This window comes from Scardinius erythrophthalmus (genome assembly GCF_964197995.2).
Source record: "Scardinius erythrophthalmus genome assembly, chromosome: 5".
Classification (NCBI taxonomy): domain Eukaryota; kingdom Metazoa; phylum Chordata; class Actinopteri; order Cypriniformes; family Leuciscidae; genus Scardinius; species Scardinius erythrophthalmus.
In genome coordinates this window covers 51,960,844-51,980,823 of record NC_138225.1, presented here as the reverse complement: position 1 = coordinate 51,980,823, position 19,980 = coordinate 51,960,844, and the positions used below count along the sequence as shown (strand labels likewise).

The window sequence follows — 19,980 nt, the reverse complement described above, 5'->3', positions numbered from 1 at the left end:
CTGTGAAACATCACTGTTCTGACCAGACACCGTGAAGCTTTCAACAAATCTGATCCCTTATTTATCAAGCCTCTGAGAATTACTCACAAGAACACTGCTAAAAATGGAACAAGAGTAACTTAAGAAAAGTAAAACAATTCACGCACGGAGATGAGAAGGTTATTTATGGACTATGGATCTGACTCTGGGGGATACGGTGAATAAGCTAAAGTCCCAAAAAGTCGGTGTGTTCCTTTAAGAATATTATCCAATAAATTCCCATTGAATGGTGAAATTCCTAAGAGGAGTTTACATTCAACACTAATAATCATTCAATAAATAATTTTCAAGAGAATACATTATGATACACATTGGAAATGAAAGACAAACACGTTTTCCACCATGTCTTAATTACTAATTTTAAACCTGTGTGCTGTTAACTGATCAGCCTATATATACTGAAAGCTAGATTTTATGATATATTCAGACGCCATGGATTCCAAAAAGAAAACTGAAATGGCGGGAGGAAGAGGCGCTACCGCTTGCTGAATTAGGCGAACAGCGGAAACATGTTATAAAAGGCAAATTCAACCCAACATTAACCCGCGCTGAAAAAGATGATGCTGCTCTATCCAAAAGATATCTGTCAAAAATATCTAAAACATTCTTCCTCTCCTGAAAGATTTGCGCACGTCTCTGTCTCTTCAGTGCGTCAAAAGCCCCTACTGGCACCTTCTAACCACTTGAAAGACCTCTCGAGCTGTCTTAAATAACTGGAGGAGTAAGAGTGATTCTTAGCTTAAAGGTGCATTAAGCAACATTTCATGTTAAAAATACTGGTTTTTCTAACCCATACATGCTTAAACAATTGCCTGATGGGCTGAATGAGCCCTTCTCTGATCACTGCGATTGCCTCTATAATCCTGTACAGTAAAATAAATAAGAGGGATTCGGGACAGAATTTGAGACTGGGCGTGACGTCATGCGCGTTCAGTTGCAGTGTTGCAGTTTCGCTTGTCGCCAGAGGGGGCATAGTTCTGCAAAAACTCAGAGACTTGCGCAATGAACCTTTAAAGAGCAACTTGCAGGTTAGAAGACCCAACAAGTCAATGTATAGAAAAATAATGTAGGAACTAGATTTTCTTTAAAAAAAACTTATAAATATGCTACAGTGGCTTCTGGAGTCGTTTTTGTGAGAAAATTTTACTTCCGCATCTGAAAATGGGCGTGACGGGCGAGAGTCGTGACGTAGCACGAGGGAGAGCGGTCGATTCAAACAACAGGGAAATATGGATTGCAATGACATTTCGGACGCTGAGGAAATTGTTTACGGACCACAGCCATACAATTATGAGCCTGCTAGGCTGCCAAGAGAGCAGGGACAGGCCAGGATTAATGTTAGACAGAACATATTGGAACTTACAATAACAGAAACTAAGCTTTGATCAGGCGTTTGTCATGCTCATTAATATCCGCCCAGACTAACGTTACGTGATATAACTTAGCAGTTTCTCATGGAGAGACAGAGAGATATTTATTCCTGATACATTTTTTGTTCCATAGGTGCTTGTGTGGGAAATGCGAGGCAATGTTTACAGCTGAGGAAAGTCATGCAAGGAGGTGGATGCATACTGGGCCTTAGTGGAAAATGCCAAACTTCCATGGTTGCAGTTAGTGTTACTACAGTAAAGCCATGGTGAATGTTGCTGATCTGTGGACACTGGATAGTTCGTTCATTCATTGCACAATGTTTATTCCTGGTTTTCACGTCAGCGCTGTTTGATCCGTTAATAACGGAGAAATGTGAATATTTCTCACTAGATCTCGCAGCGATGTTATTACTTCAGTGGCGAATTCTTTATTTACTGGATCTCGCAGTTAGGCTACAGTGTTGCTTGATCAGGCTCGCGCTGCACTGGTCCAAACTGATAAACGGTCCACACAAACACAATAACGAGTAACTGTTAGCTCAGTTTCGTTCCGCTTACATTACGTTTGCCAGTTGATGTTGTGCTCGCGCCTACATCCAGCGGGAGAACCCGAAGATGCGTGGACTGAAGGAACCGCACTAGCTCTGAGTCTCAACCGGTTCTTACTTCGGTATCCCATGTTGAACTCCATCATATCGCCGGGACGATAATCCTCCGATCTGAAGTGAACGCTACACACGACCGCGTTTTCCGAAGCCGACGCGGAAGAGAAATCCCGTCTCTTCACCTGCACAACCCGCACCCAGGCACGAAAGATAGCACCGTCCTTTTTCCTGTTAGGAAACCGGTGGACTCGATGTCCTGACAGGCTGGAGTTTTTGCAAGCTCCACAAACACATACATTTACCATGACGATGATAAATTGAAATACAAAAACTACTGAAAACACACTGACTCACGACCGCTCTTACTGAATACCAACCCACTCTGCACTGAGCTGCGGCAGAGCACAGCACACGTCTCCCTCGTGTGACGTAAAATGACGCGATGTTGAAGCGGTTTGTACGAGCAGTCAAAGAAACGCTCACTTTATCTACTAAATTGGTGTCATTATGTCGTTTTAAAACATTTTAAATCCTGCATTATCTTTTCATATGGTATTTTCATACACGGTTATATATTCATTTAGATTTTTTTTTTACCTGCAAGTTGCTCTTTAAAGGGTAACTAAACCCTAGACCAACTTTTTTTAGTTAATGATCTGTAAGAATGGGGCTTTATTAGTGCTGTTCATTGATTCAAGTAATTTTTTTGACATTTGTGTTTAAAGTATTTTAATTTTACTAAATATGGTGTAAAAACGTCTGAGTGCTGCCCTCTTCAGGTTGAACAGTGGCTACTGCAGTTGAATTTTCCTATTGGAAGTTGTGGTACACTCTGACGTCAGAGGGTACCAGCTAACCACGCCCTTGCCTGCAGAGAGATAAGTCTCAGATGCACGCCCCCTCTCCACTGGGCTCTGCCTACTTTTCCAGCATTTTTCAAATATTGCCAGTGGGTGGAGTCAGGCTCTGACCAGGGGTTTAGTTACCCTTTAAAGAAATTTGATAACTTGCTTTTATTCATAAGATTGAAAGTAGGAGTAAATTTCATGAATTCTCAGCATTTAAAGGGTTAGTTCACCCAAAAATTTTAATTCTGTCATTAATTACTCACCCTCATGTCGTTCCAAACCCGTAGGACCTTCGTTCATCTTCAGAACACAAATGAAGATATTTTTGATGAAATCTGAGAGCTTTCTGTCCCGCCATTGACAGCTACGTCATTGCAACTTTCAAGGCCCAGAAAGGTGGTAAAGACATAGTTAAAATAGTCCATGTGGCCACAGTAGTTCAACCTTAATGTTATGAAGCGATGAGAATACTTTCTGTGCGCAAAAACCCCCCTAAAATAACGACTATTCAACAATTTCTTCCTTTCAATGTCATTCTCCAACGCTGTTGACGTAGTATAAACAGCGCAGCGCTTCTGGGTTGTACGTCAGAACGTAGGCTCACTATTGGCCAGCATCACACACATGACCATCGTCGGCCAAAAGTGAGTCTACGTTCTGACGTATTAAGATTAAACCACTGTAGTTACATGGACTTTAACAATGTTTTACAACCTTTCTGGGCCTTGAAAGTTGCAATGACGCTGCAGTCAGTGGAGGGACAGAAAGCTCTCAGGTTTCATCAAAAATATCTTCATTTGTGTTCCGAAGATGAACTAAAGTCTCATGGGTTTGGAATGACATGAGGGTCAGTAATTAATGACAGAATTTAAATTTTTGGGTGAACTAACCCTTTAAGACTAAAATGACACTTTGAGAAGCTTGATAAATACGGGTCCTGAACCAGCAATTAAAAAAATCCACTCAATTTTACACCTACTCCATTATATAAAGGTGGAAAAAAATCTCAGCTTACATTTACTTGATGTCATTGCTAGTGACTGTCTGAGAAAAAATATATAATACTAATTCAAAAGTGTCATACTATAAGCACATCTTTTATAGAAATGATATAGCCTACCTGAGATCAGGCCGTTTGTCTCCACTCTTAAAGTTTTGTGGCTCTATCATAGAGCCGTTACTCTTCATAGACACACAGCTGGACTCTGGGTTTGAGCTCTTCTGCTGGACTGAACTGGAACAGAGAACAGATTCAGTTTAATCCTTTAGATTACTGTGATTACATTCATAGCAAGCATCAAAAAGTACTTTGAGGAAACAATTATCTTTTTATTTCATATTTTATGTTAGTTTAAAAACAAAAATAGGCAAAAAAAATCATATTTTTTCAGTAAACTTTCTTTGATCTGTGTGTGTTTGTTTGTGTGTGTATGTGTGTGTTTGTGTTGGGGGCAGTGGCGTAGCCACGAGGGGGTCCTGGGTGGGCCTAGGCCCCCTCATTTACATGTCCGGCCCCCTCAGATTTCTGATTGCTTAAAATAAAATAAGAAAAATAAGAAATTGTTGATATGTTAGTCTAATTGATAGATTGACCAGTCAAAATACTGCGCGGTAAAATGCGGCTGTTTTCAAACTTGATTTGACGTGTTGTGCGTAACCTACGCTGTCATCTTCGCGTGAGAGTTCATGCGGTGCCGGTGACAATGGCAGCATTGTGCAAAGTAAGGTGGTTACCTAGCAGTAATATTACGCACGAAAAGATGAGCGAGAAGGAGAAAATAAGCCATCTACATCTTAGTTTGCTTCAGCTTACTGCAAGACGACAGCGTAATGTAATGTTTGTTGAAAGTACCTGCATCCTGGAGAAAAATCTCCATCTCTGGATCCTTGTGAATTACCCATGATGAAGCTGCAGGAGAATCTGATGAGTTTGATCTCCTCCACTGACTCTGAATGAAAAACATTCAGACACTAAATTAAATTATTAAATTAAACAACCTTCATAATTTAGCTGAACATATCTGGAGTGTGGGAGAAAAATGATCATGTGACTGCGTTAACTCAAGCATTGGGTCTTTACACACACAAACAAGTCGACTATAAAAAATAACCGACACCGAGAAACACTGATTGAACAAGTTCAGGTGAAAAAGAAAACAAACCCCGACCCACATCGACAGACACTGATCCGATAAAAAAAAATATATATATATATATAAACCAGTTTGTTGGCGTTTGTGTGAATTGGCTTATGTATGTTTACACATAAGCTAAACTTTGAAGAATCACAAACATCACGAAACACAAAGGAAACACTGAAGTGAAAGAAACCCCTTATTAAAGGTTTCATATCAAACAATCGCGTATAATGTCCTCCAGAGATTCATATTAATATGAGAAAGTCACACATGAACTCACCTTGATCAAACTTTTACAAGATATAAGGTTCTCAAATACTCCAGCTTTAAAATCATAAAACTACACGTAAATTCCATTATAATGATTGATAAACACTTTGATGCTTTGTTTTTTCCGTGTCGTATTTCGCATTTGTCCTGCTTAAAAAATGACGACACTAACTTATTTTTACTTTCTATGTGTGACTAGAGAGAGAGATGTAAACAGAGACGCGCGTTCACGAGAGCACCACGACGCACGCGCGTGAGAGCAGACGATGTTGAACGCGCGTTGGAGATTATGGTGCGTTCAAGTCCTCCTGGGAAGTTCGTACGTACGAGGTGGGAAGTCGTGCTTATAACGGCATGTGCGTTCAAGTCACTTTCGTCGGAGCAAAATGGCGGAGTACTTTCTCTTAATTAATTACACAAAAATACAGTAAGGTTCTTAAACTCTTGTTCTAGAAAATGAAGAACAAAGAAATGTACAACAGGTGTACTTTGTATTTTTATGTTTTTAATTAATTTATGAAGCCACTGCCAACACATCGTTACATGTTGCATTGTTATATTATAATACTATCATATTCTGTGTTGGCGATTAGCTAACTGAGCTGTTAATAGAAAAGCATGACAATATCACAGCTAAATACCTTTACTACATATTGTGTATTCCGCCATGTTAATCACTGACACGCCCCCAACTCGTAAAGATCGGAGCTTATGCCGAGTTCAGACTGCACGATTTTCAAAAGAGTCGGGTCACTGTTCTATTCACACTGCATGACTATGCAGGGTAAGATTAAGTTGCTGGTGTGTTCACACTGCACGATGCATCGGCGACAGGAGGTTTCACACTGCATGACTTTCAGGAGGAAGAATCGCCGACAACTCCTGTCTGGCCTGCAAACTACGTTTCGCAACCAAACACACGTGAGAAGTGATAAGGAAATAACGCAAAATCCCGCGTGCGTAAGACCGCAGCTCTCGCGCGAGACTGAAATTGTTATTAAAAATGATAGCCTGCAAGAAGCTTGCGATCCAAATTGTCTGTGCACTGATTTGCAGCGAAAAGGAGAAAAAGAAAAACATTATGCGTGAGGAAATGGCTGGGAAGACAAGGGGAGCAAGGACTGTGTGTTCTGCAAAGAGAGTTAGGGGTAAATAAATAATGTTGCAATGTGTTGCTGTTGCTGCTGGTCAAGCAAATGTTTGTGCTTTGTTTCTGTTTGATATAATTGTAAATATATCTATTAAAATACTGATATTGTGGCCTATAACTCCTCCCCGAACTCCCCGCTGCTCTGTATCTTGCCCTCTCATTGGCTGTCGGTCATCGCCGATGTAGTTTTCAGTCAGAACACTTTCACACAGCAGGATTTTGAATCGCCGACAGGTCCAGATATTTAGCATGCCAAATATCTCACGGGCGTCGGCGACTCGTCGGTGATTCTCTCAGATCGCGTCTTTGCTCATTCACACTGCGTGATTGTCACTCGCGTGAACGAGCACCGATTTGCCTGTGATTTCGGGCATTTGTCGGCGATTTCTCAAAACCTGTCGGCGAGCCAAAATCGGGGCTAAAATCATGCAGTCTGAACTCGGCATTAGAGAAAATCCCGAGCTCCCCACTGGTATTTACGACATTGTGGTGGCGTTCAAGTGCGTTCAACTCGTAAATACGATCTATACGAGATGACTTGAACGCACCATTAATATGTGGTAAATTGTTTTGTTTCTTCTTTCGCAAACAAAGCACCCGCGTCTTTTCAGTTTGTTTTTATATGTGTTACTTTATTTAATTTTTTAATATTAAATTGTTTTTTTTCTATTCTATTTAGTTTAATTTATACTTTCTTTAACTAGTTTTTGTTTGTTCATCCGTTTTTCTTCATTATTTGTTTTGTTTATTCTTTTGTTGTCTTTTTATTTCTTATTCTTTTTCATTTATCTTTCTGCAGTTCCTGATAATAAATCATAAAGAGGACTTTGTTTGATCACATCTGAAATACGTTTGTCATCAACCAATCATGTTTATAATTACATTTAGTAATTTAGCAGATTACTTTTTCAAAGCGATCTACAAATGTGGAACAATGCAATGTGACATAAACCTGAAAGAATCAGATCAATTAAAGCCATACTGTAAAAAATACTGTATTGTAAACTTTTTAACAGTTTAATGGTTGGTTTAATTTATTGTTCCTGCACTGATAACTTTATTTGCACTTTGGACCACTTTTAATTTAATAACTGAAATGGTCAAAAGTCATTAAGAGGAAAAGACAGAAATTACTTAGAAATATTAAATAATGAATAACTCCTGATGTTGTTAAGTGATCTCTTCTGTTATCGATACGGTTCACTGGTACTGCGTCACTAGAAGCAATGGGAAAACTCCTGTTTCCTCTGATTACTGAAGCCTAGAATCACGCAGTGAAGCAGTGATTTCTCCAGCACTTTCAACACCTTCATTTATATAGCGCTTTTAACAACATAGATTGTTTCAAAGCAGCTTTACAGAGATTATAGGAAATTACAGTAACAGAGATTGTTTTGGCTTTACAGCAACTCTAGAATAAAGTTATTGTCCAGTTGAAGTTAGTTTTGATTGATTGATTCACTTCCGTTGCAAAGATCATTAGTTATTAAAGGTGCTCTAAGCGATGTCACGTGTTTTTTTAGGCCAAAACATTTTTTGTCACATACAGCAAACATCTCCTCACCATCCGCTAGCTGCCTGTCCCCTGAACACACTGTAAAAAACACGGTCTCTGTAGACAGCCCAGGCTCCACAAACAGCAAGAAAAACGAACTGGGCTCACCCGCACCACGAATAACAAACTGTTCCAGCCAATAACCCACAAGAAGGATTTGGGGGTGGGGTTTGGGTGGTTAGTGCGTGGATGAGGAGGAGGGAGCGTCGAGCTAGCCTCTGTTTTGTTTGACAATACTTTAAACGTCAACAAGAAGTGACGTCACCCAACATCACTTAGAGCACATTTGACTTAGTGGCCGCTTACACGACACCGTTCTAACAGAAAACCCTTAACGCGCTCCGGCCGCTCATCCACACGACAACAGTGGTTGGCGGCTCAAGAACGCAAACCTTGAAATAGGTTCCAAGGTGCAGAAAAAAAAAAAAACGTTATCTCAGCGCGAATATGTGAAAATGCAGACGGCGTGCACATGCGTATGTGTTTAATCTATAGGTATGCACATTTGAATATAAATGTGTGCAGGCGTATAGACTTTCACTATAAACTGACCTCAACAAACTACCTGTCTGGCCTTGATTCATAATACAGATTTCTTTTTCAATACAGCCGTCACTGCTCAGGGCTCAGCTATTAGGAGCCGGAGTCGACCGCCATCTGCATGACCATCAACTCTCTCACTGACAGACCACTGTGTGTGAGGCTATAGACCTGTGTGTGTGATGTGTTGGTTTGCAGCACAGGGGTCCCACAGGGCTCAGTGCTCGTGTAACGGGTCAAATATCTGCTTCCACTCGCTACATTTATTTTCATGTCGCACTCTCCACCCAGATCTGCTAGTGTGATGAACTGGTTCCGGTAGGGTCATTTAGATTCGCGCCAGCCGAGAGAGTGAATGACTTCGGTGAGTGAGTGCTCCATGAGTGAAATATATTGTAGGAATTGTATAACCATTTTATGGGTTAATACGGAGTTATACTTGTGTTTAGAAGTATGTTATAGGATTTGGGTTAGATTGTAATATCAAGTTTAATGCTCACTTCCATTATAGAATATGCACGAGGGTGATTGCTGAATCTGATCACCGCTGTGATCAACAGAATGAAAATCCATCATAAAGCATGAATTGGTGTCCATCATGAGTTAAACACAACACAGCGCAGAGACAACACTGTTACAATGGTGTCGTGACCATAGATATAATTATAAATAATAAAGGCTAGATGTCTCGTCTGCACTGCTGGCCAATGGAGGTCGACGTCCACACCTGGCGGCCATCTTGCCACAGTCAGCTCGCTCACTCGTAACATTGTGTTTTAATGGTGCATGTAGGCTACTTTTTAAATAACCATAACTTGCTCAATTTTCTACCGATTTTCAAACGGTTTGGTTTGTTATAAACGTCACAGATGTAGTTATGACACTGCATACTTATGAATAATTATAACGATGGACTTCCATATGAAAATAACATTGAACAGAACAGATAGGTGCAATAAATATATACACATGCACAAGGTATTTATGTTAAATCAATATATAGGCTACTAAAACTCAGTGTACAGAATGGCAACATGAGATATATATATATATATATATATATATATATATATATATATATATATAATTGAATATTACTATTATAATAAAAATAATTTGAATTATTACATGTTTATTTTGACTTCTTCAGGGTCGGGCCATTTCTAGGCTTTTCCCCCCGACATTGCACTGTGCCTACTTCAGAGATCACTGTTTCCAGCTATTTTGGCCTACCATCAACTGCCTGACCTCTTTAGAAAGCTGAGACCCTGTAGTTTCTTAGGAATCAATCAAAATAATTGTGTGAAGTACTGGCACAGAGTTATAGAGGCTAGAATATTGTTTTTTCTTTCTGCCAGATAACAAGCATTTCTGAACTGACCACATTTCAGCCCTCTAGGTCACTTGATATGACTTTACAAACACAACTGAGCCCTAGCACTAGGTCTTGTGAAGCTGTGTGCAAAAGCAGATCAATATAGAATGAAATATGAGTACTTTAGACCATTATTTGCCACGGTATGCTCATGCGTTTTGTAAAATGCCCTATGGAAACTCCCCACAGGACTTTTGGTTACCCAAAATGCATACTGACAATAAAAGGCTTACTGTGTGGCAACCTCCTGGTGTAGAAGCATAATCCTGGTCTCAAATGAAAGGTACACTCTGAAGTTCCTTGTAGACTATTTGGACTACACAAAATATGGAATAATTACACAAAAGTCTCTATTTTTGCATTTTCTTTGTTGGTTCAATGGGTGTGTACACATCTCCACAACTGGATAAAACAACATGAATATTTAATTTATATAGATTCCTGTGAATATTTCAAGACCCAATATACTGCATCTAGGCTATTATTGCTAAGGGACAATGGGGCTATTTTTTTCCTTTACTCCTATCAAAATGAAACTTTACACAATGTTAGTACCCATGAAAAGTAAAAATTTTGTATTACAAGTTTCTTTGAAAATTAATTTGAATATGCAAATGAGCTATACACTTATCGAATATAGGCACCCAAAATACACCCGCATAGGCTTAACTTTTTACTTTACTCCTACCACAATAAAACTTTACACAATGAAAGCCTACAAGAAAAGTAAAACATTTTGTATTAGAAGTTTCTTTGAAAATGAATTTGAATATGCAAATGAGCAATATACTAATCGAATATGCCCAACCCTAATGGACTTATTTTTTCCTTTACTCCTATCACAATCAAACCTCACACAGTGAAAGTATACATGAAAAGTAACATTTTTGTTTTACAAGTTTCTTTGAAAAATCTATTTTAAATATGCAAATGAGCTCAACACTAGGCCTAATTGACTTATGGCCAAGAAACCATAAAGTAACAAGTAGAAAAAACAGGGGCCAAATAACTAACACATTCATGTCCTTTCAGTAAGTTAACCTATGCATAAACACAATAAATTTGAAGTCACTTGCCACAAAAATACTTATATTGACCTTAAGAATTGATTGCACAATCTTGCCTCCAGTTGCTTTCTAATTTTTTTTTTTTTTTTTTGCGAACAAGCCTTATGATATTCCCCAACAGATAACATCAGAAGAAAGTCAGAATAGCCATCTTAGTCATTAGTAACGTGGTGAGATTAAATTTTGGGCTGGTAGATTCACAAATGATTGGTATTGTTGGTAAGATTACGAGATTACAGGCAGAAGTCATTCTTACCAACTAAACGATTCACTTTCACACAGAAGATAGATGAGAAACCAGATAGACACACTTTCTAGACATTCCAGCTCTTTAAAATAATTTTGCCAGACACCAAAACTGCTTCTCTTTTTGTAGTTAGCAAGTATTTCAGACCAGGTGGGCCACACATCAGACTTCCACCGTTTGTAAAGTAGCTTTGCAGTGTTATGAGAAGCTAGCAACAGCAATATCTAGGTTAGTTAAAGAAAAAATAAAGAAAAAATAAAATGAAAGAAAAAACACCAAAAAGAAACCTCCCCTGTTGTTGCTACCTTGTCGTGGTGGGGAGGCTTGTGTGCCTCCGTGACCCTGAAGACTATACCGGCGGGGGTTATACCCCTGGCAGGCACTACCAAGCCAGGCAGTTTTCAGGTTAGAGGCCAGTCTATAAGCAGCATTGCCATCACCCATTGGCAGTAGGATGACTGCATGAAGATTGGGCTGATGTATTTGTCATACATATGGTGTTTCTGCCTATGCAAATTAGGATATTCAATAAGTGTGGTGCTCATGTGCAAAAATACAAAAAAAAGTTACTTTTCATGTATACTTTTACTATGTAAAGTTTTATTGTGGTAGGAGTAAAGGAAAAAGTTAAGCCTATTTGGGTGTATTTTGGGCATATTCGATTAGTGTATAGCTCATTTGCATATTCAAATTCATTTTCAAAGAAACTTGTAATACAAAATGTTTTACTTTTCATGGGTACTTTCATTGTGTAAAGTTTCATTTTGATAGGAGTAAAGTAAAAAAATAGCCCCATTGGGGTGCATTGTTGCCTGGCCTTATTGGCACACATCTCGGATTGATGAGAATTTAACATATTTCCTCAACTAGGATTTCTTAGGACTTTTAGTATGTTGTTCTGGACACCTCATAGAAAAGATCTAAGCTGCAAAAAATTCTTTTACAATTAGTCTGTCGTAAAACGCTACTTTGCCTGGACTATAAGTAATATAAGTATTTATTATGTCCATAGTCACGTCAGTCAAGCCCGAAGCAAGACACATGCAAGTGACACAACCCATAGCAACGCGTTATGGCAACGACACCTCAGACTGACAGATTCGTAAAAATAGGCTACTTTATTTTTTATTTATTTAAGTTTTCATTGGGAAGGGATACAATTCACGTCTGATCACGTCACTTTTACAGCTTTACCGGTTTACATAAATATTAAAACAGGACTAGCAAAACTCTCCAGGCAGTGACAGTGACAAAAAATAAAACACCTTAACGTATCCCTTTACAGTTTTCTTCAGATTTAACACAGAAACCATTTACAAAAGAGGGGGGAGGTAATCTCATCACTCAAAAAAATAAAACAAAACAAAAAAAGTCCAAAAAAACAGACAAAATTCTAAATCAAAAAAGTATTTGGTTCAATAGGAGTTATGTACTCAATCCATTTAGACCAGAAATTGATAAATCCTTCTAAAATTCACATAAAATGTAATTCTCTCCATATTAAAAATACATTTTAAAACTTCAATCCAATCCTGTATTTGTGCGGGATTAGGTAAGGCTACTTTAGTTTTGTTCACATGGTCATGTTAATTATAATTGAATGCATTTTGTTTTATTGACCCCAATATTATCATTGATATTTGTTTGAGACGGGCACTTTTGATTAATTTTTAAAAGGAGCTCGAGCACCCAAGATCTTTATAGGAGACTTTGAGCTTTGTAAGTTTGTAGATCCTATACATGCAAAAACATCTACATATCACACTAAAGAAAAAGGAAAACATTAAAACGCATCATATGACCCCTTTAATACATTAATACAAATGTAATGCAACTATTATTAAAAACAAGATGTATAAACACAAGCTTCCATTGTTTTCTAAAAATAAGCTTTTTCTTCTCATAATTATGAAAAATGTATTTTAATTAGTATTTGTCTCCCTCTGCTGGTACAACACAAAGATATTCAGGCTCTTTATTTACTCTAATAAAACTCTTTATTGAGCTTTTTGAGTTACTGTGCGTTTATACAAATAAAATGGTCTATGAATGAGAAACTGTAATTTGCTGCTGTGAGATAAAAGGTGTTTCACCGCCGCCTCATCAGGTCTGTCAGAGGATTGTTGAAATCTAAATGAAGTCTTAATTTATAACAGTGAAGTCACTGTATCTTCAGTCTCTGCTGATTCTGTTGACTGTGAGTCTCTGTAGTGGATCTGTTAATGAAAAATTCATTGTTCTTGTGTCCATTCATTTAAAACTTGTTGATTTCATTTGAGTGTGTGTAAAAGCATTTCTAACAGCTGAATTGGGGGTAGGAAAGAGCAGATGTAATAAACCAGATAGCCCGGGGAGATAACAAACACCTAGGCACGAGAAAGAATCTTAGTCGAAGAATACAGGATGTCATATAGTAGGGTCCCAGGCCCCCTCCTGAGGAAAGCAGGAGGTCATTTAGATTGTAAATGAAGGCCTTTTGGCTTCTCAGGGACAAAGAACAGCATGACCTGCCCAGGGGGGGGGGGTAGAACCAGTCCATACTAGATGTCTTTAAGGAAATTTACAGAGACTGGGAAAGGAGGAGTCAAGAATGTCAGAAACCTGTATAAAATGTCTCAGTTTTATTATGTCAGTAGGCTTTCTGTTTCACATCTGGGTGGCTGCGGTTGCGAAAAGATTCCTCAAAGAATAAAGCCTTTTCTTCTATATTACAATTTTGCCTTTTGAGTGTTGTCTTACACCTGTGATGCTGTTTTTCCAAGTGAGATAAAAATTGCTTTTACAGCTGGTGTCAGAAGTGGGATCCTGTGCGGACGCTTCTTCTCCTGGTCCTGAGAACGGATTTGACGGGAAAGTGCACGACCTCGGCAGCAACAGGCGGCCGTCTCATACCTCGACGGTTTGAGATAGAAACTCAACAGATTACGAGAGAGAGAGGCAAAACCCCGCACTCAGGGCCAGTGAAAGAAAACTCCCACCAGGATTAAAAAATCCGCGACGATTGCGGGAAAAACAGAAAAGCATCTCTGGGTAAGAAACGGCAAAATTGTTTTATTGAAGTTGAGTGTAATTTGATAATTGTGAGTGAACGTGAACCATATTGGCTGAGTTTTGCTTTTTGGTACGGGCGAAAGTTGATTCAGGGGAATCACAATTTTTTTGGGGGTAAGGGAATTGATCTGAGGAATTCGAATCAGTTTCTACCTCACTTAGCTCGTTGGTGGACGGAAAGCCCACAGGTGATTCAGGGGAATCACAGATTCAGGGGAATCACAGATTCAGGGGAATCACAGTTATTGATTAATTAGTTTTACTCAAAAGTGCTAGTAACCGATTTAGGTGGACGGAAGAGCCACGTCAAATCAGAATTAATCGAGCGCTGGAAAGTGCTTATAGGAAGTTTTTGAGTGAAACGTAATTACAAACCACCCGACCGATCTTGGGGTAAGGGAAAGATCGGGTCTGTTGAAGACGTTTGACAGATACTGTAAGACACGTGTCGAAATTGTGAAATCCAGAAGGGAGATTCAGCCAAAATGGGGTCATCTAACAGTAAAGTAGATCATTTTTATACACCAATTTTCTGTCAAAGGAGAAATAATGATGGTGGTAAATGTAAATGTATTTCCCCGAGGCGGGAACCTTGAGTAAGATAAGACTCAATGTCGTAAAAGAATCAATAGAAAAGAACGAGGGAAAACAGAATGGTTGTTATGTGTGTGTTAAACATGTGTGTAAAGGACGCACACACGAATGCATACGCTGATTTACTTTCTGCTACCTGCAATGAAAAAAAAAAACAAACAAAAAAAAAAAAAAAAACGGTTGGAAATCTTTATGTGTGGCTGATGAAACTTTGAGCAAAGCTATGACTGATGATTTGAGCAGTGTTGTGAATGATGAGCATATGAGATTGTACAAAGGTAGCCTACAGGGTTTTCTGAAATGCTAACTTATCCGTTACTAGTCAGAAAGGGTTGTTGAAGTTTGTTCATGAGTGTAAAACTGTGAACGGACAGTGAATTGTTGGATGGGAAAGAAGCAGATAAAAGAGAACAGAGTCGATGCAGAAGGAACTGATATGTAGGGAACGATAGAGTTCATGGAACTATTTATGAACGCCTGATTAAGTCAAATTAAGTTGAAATTTTACGAAAAGTGAGTTTTAGATGGAAATGGGGCGTTGAGTATGATTAACAGGGATTGGCATGATATAAGGATAAGGAATGTTTCATTAAGTAAAACGATTGTCTTTTGAACCTAAAGGGTCCAGCTATGCTGGGAGTACAGCAACAGCGCTTGCTTGTTCAAACCAGCTTCTGGATGTTAAATGTATACTTGTTTTGTAATCAGTGTCGTTGATGATAATATCAAATTAGAAAATGTCCAGAGATTGGATATTTTGTTGATATTAAGCCATTTAAGGAAATATATTGTTTTATAAAGGAAATTATGGGTTGGAGATAATTTCCCCAGAAACGTGTGACTAAAGTTAATCAGAAACTTTGTGAAACCCATTTAGAATATTTAGATTTTCCGTGTCGCTTATGAAAATTAATGTTCTGCCAATAATAGTGATGTGAATGTGCTTTATTGTATTAATGTTATGAAAAGAGAACAGAGTATTGAAGAATAGATTGCCATATTTTTGTAACAAGAGTTGAAGGTGCAAGCGGCTAAGATAGCTGTCTGTGTAATTTAGAGACTGAGAAGATTTAGAGAATCTTGTGTTTTCTGTGAAACAGTAGAGATAAGTAGGACTGAATAATTATAATACAATCTTGTGATTTATGTTGAATCTGCAAACTAACCATTTGATAGAAGAATAAGCTTTTAAAACCAGTGTTGATGAAATTAATGACACGTTAAAGTTTTAATACTGTATGAAGAGTAACTGAACAGTCCTGATAAATAGTGAGATAATAGAGAGCAAATGCTATAAGCAGTTCTGCTCATGCTCTGAAGAGATTTGCAGATGATGTTTTGTAAAGGTTTGATTGTGATTGGAAAGATAAACAATAACTTAATTGGCTCCAAACAAAGAAAGTGCCAAAATAACACAAATTTAAAGAAAAGTCTGTGTTAATATGAGTTAGAAAGTAGATCAGTGTTAATATGATGAAGATTGTGATTCGGCTGTTGTAATTGAATTTGCAGCTGGGACAGTGGGGGAAAATGCAGAGAACTTATCAGTGGCTCTGTTTGCATTTCCTGAATAGGAACGCTCTGCTTCAGGGGCGTAAAGTAGGGTGGAGATGTTAGAAAGATAAAAGGCAGAATAACAGAGAGTGTTTTATTGCAGTCAGCTGGGTCATTCAGTGACTGTAAATGCCCACTGTATGACTGTAAAAGTAAATGAAGGAGAAAAGAAAGTTGATAGATGGAACTTTTGAAAGTTGTTAAGAAAGATATTAAGTGTAAGGAATTCCTTTTGAAAGGAAAAGAACTATAAAAAGTACCGGTTGACGTAAAATTACAGATGAGCTAAATGAGTTGCAAAATATTTTAAAAGTACCGATCACTAAAAGGATGATTGTGTTTTGAATGAAACGCTTTGATAAGGTTTTAGATGATATAGAGAGACAAATCTAACGAATGATTTATAGTGATAATCATAAAATGTATGACAAGCAGAGAGCGCAGCCTCAAAAGTTAGTATGAACCATAGAAGCAGATTGATAAACTCCTAGAGAAAACATTGAAGTCGGGTATTAAATTATGGTAATTGAAAATAAAATTGAAATGAAATTTGAAACGTTATTAAGAACTAGAATAATTATTATTTCTTTAAGATAAAATAAACAGAAGCAGTGTTACAGGATTAACAGTTGCTAAATGTAAAATGTGTAAAAGGCATTTGATTAAAAACAAAGGCTTGTTAATGTTGATTTTAAAAGATAAGAATGTGATTTGGCCAAAACAGGTTTGCTTATCTAAATCTGGCATGTGCTGTAACTGAAACTGCCACAGTTTCAGTGCAACAGAGACTCATTCGGAGTGGATATTTGTAATGTCTAAATTACAATACATGTAATTTATGGAAAAGATGCCTTAAGATGGGCTACAGTTAAAGAAAAGATGGCAGATAAAGTCTGAAGTTAAAGGTTTATGAGAATGCAGTGTACCAGTCCTGATGCCTCAAGAGTCTCTCTCTCATTCAATGTCAGCTGAAAACTGTTGTCTGAGGCTGTGTAAAGCACAGTGTTTCAGTTGAACAGATTCATAGATGCGGAAAAGCTAAAACAAATCATGCTACAGGCAGTTCAGATTTGACAAATTTAGAGGACAATTTGTAAATGTTTTAAAAGTAAAACTGAATGATTTTAAAGAAGTCTTTAAAATAATAATGCAGACCTTAAATGATAGAAGTGACATTTTTGACTAGTTTATTTTAGGACCGCTTCTTTGTCTGATTTTAGCCTCCACCATAAAACAGGGCTGATGGCTCCGGCTACAGAAGTAACAGTACACTGAATGTACGATTGTGATCTAAATTCACTGACCATAATCTAAGCAGGTTGCTACCTTTAAGATGATTAATGAATTTAAGTGATTAAATACTGTTGTTATTAACCTGTCTCCCTGTGAACACTATTAGGTCAGAATGGCTCTGATGACTCTTGAATGCGCCTTTTCCTAAGCTCCAGAAAACAACAGATTATGTTGAAGAAAACGGTCACAGATTCTGTGATGGGAAAAAGCGGTTACCAGTGTGTACGAGTGATTACTTCAACGACGGGTACGATCTTTTAGGCCAAAAGGACAACCTAAGACAGAAGGGTCACGCAAAAACACTGGGCATTTCCTGATGGAGGTGTTTTTTTTATGTGAGAAAGGTATTAGAGTTGAGCGGTGACTGTGAGGCCAGCAGCATCAGCAAACCATTGAGAGGCGAGATGAGCTGTAAGAAGTTACGGCCGTCTGACCCAGAAAATGTGAGTTCCTCTATATACCACTCACCAGAAACCGCGTTGATTGAATGGCTTGTTTTTCTGACAAGTGTCTGCAACTATGCCAGGGGACAACACCCTGAAGAAAAGACAATTATAGGTTAAGAGCTGATCTGAATGGGCATTCAGGAGCCAGCAGAGACCATTGAACTAGTGGTTATCTGTTGTGGAGACAGCTTGAAAAAAAAAAAAAAAAAAAAAAAAAAAAAAAGTTGTAATGTTAGTTGCCTGATGAGCAAGGAAAACACAGAGATTTGTGTCGATGCTGAACTAATGTGTCAGTTCTGACTCCTGTAGATCATTTAGACATGACAAAGGACCACTATAAGACATGGTGGTGGCTAAAGATGACTCAAGAGAATTTTCTGGAAAACAAAGGTTAGGTAAATTGAGTATTTAAACTAAAGATAACCTTAGAAAAGATCATAGAACGATTGAATATGACTATGATTATTTTAGTTACAGTCCTAGGAGGCTGTTGAAAAGATTATTTGCTTATAATGAGAGAGAAAGAGACTGCTTGAGTGGAGGAAGAGGATGGTACTCTGTCTGTTCTTCTGTTATCAGTCAGCCAAAGAAAGCTGAAGCAAAGTAATAATTATGCACCAAAACAATCCAGCTGACTTTTCTAAAATCAGATGAATAATGAACAGACATGCTTTGAAACTGGTTAAGAGGCCATAAAAACATTAGATAAAAGATACAGGAAAATGTAAGGTTAAAATGTCATTTAAAATTTAAATCTTTTTAGAGAAAAGATATGAATAAGAAATATGAGCAGTTCATAGTCAGGGATGAGTGTGAGTGTTAATTCATGTTTGTACAGTATGTGTTAGTTTAGGACAACTATTCTGTCTGAATAGTGTGTATACATGTGTCATTAACCTCTGGAAAGAGTGTTTTAGCATTATAGATGGGTTAAGGCAAATGACAAAGTAAGCTGAGGATTGTGAGTCAATCTGATGAGAAGGCAACACAGAACAGGATGAGCTTTAAGTTGATTGATCATCGAGCTCTGTCTGTTAATTATTATTTTGGTCATTCATGATGTGCAGTAGATTTGAATTACTTTCTGGACAGGTTTAAGTATTGATAAATTAGAATTGTGAAGTCGTAGATAGCCGTCAGTCATGTGTTGAGAAAAAGTTATAAATTTGACAGCAACAAACACGTACAGTAGGCTAAGTAAATATCAGATTATCCAGAGAGCCCTTAACAGTTATGTATTGTAAAAAGGGGAAGATTGTTATTCGACTGACGTTGACGAAGTGTACTGACGCTGACAAAGTGTACACGACCTGACCTGACCAATTGATGACCGGGAGAATGTTCGTAGATGACAGTTGATTAAGAGACCAAACAATAGGCCTGAAAAATCAAGAAACGCTGTGAGACTAGGGGCCGTTGCCTTAAAAAACAATTTGATAAGAAGATGAAATTGTGGCCTTAAGTAATATTTTTATTTCAGAGGCAGAGAAAGATGGGAAACTTGGCTGAAGGACAACGTTTGGGTTAGCAAACTTTATCCAAACAAATGTTACCAAATAAATATGAACAAATATTGCAGTTTTCTATAGCTCAAACAGTAGAGCGTTAGCGCTTGTAACGCCAAAGTCATGGGTTCAATTTCCGAGGGAAAGCAAGAACTGATAAGAATGTAAATGTGTACTTTGAAATGGAAGTCACTATGAATAAAAGCGTCTGATAAAAGTAAGAGAATTTTATTATGTTAAATTTATGCACAAGATGGGTGTCGTGCATCAAGAGGAGGATGAATATGCTCATGGCGGGAACAGGAGAACGCACAGTAAAACAAGTGGTCAGAT

General features: G+C 38.0%; 1 protein-coding gene across 2 annotated transcripts in view; it reads right to left on the bottom strand.

Moving 5' to 3' along the window:
- Positions 1 to 5,521, bottom strand: part of LOC308690613 (NLR family CARD domain-containing protein 3-like) — a 54,348-nt gene extending 48,827 nt beyond the window's left edge. The window contains exons 1-3 of one of the 2 annotated variants that reach the window (XM_081365189.1): positions 5,281 to 5,521; positions 4,715 to 4,811; positions 3,983 to 4,096 (exon numbers count right to left, since the gene is read on the bottom strand). In XM_081365189.1, coding sequence (XP_081221315.1) covers positions 3,983 to 4,096; positions 4,715 to 4,764 — 164 coding nt within the window. In that variant the 5' untranslated portion in view covers positions 4,765 to 4,811; positions 5,281 to 5,521. The remainder of the gene's footprint in view (positions 1 to 3,982; positions 4,097 to 4,714; positions 4,812 to 5,280) is intronic. The other variant, XM_081365190.1, reaches the window with a different exon arrangement.
- Between the last annotated feature and the right edge of the window lie 14,459 nt (positions 5,522 to 19,980).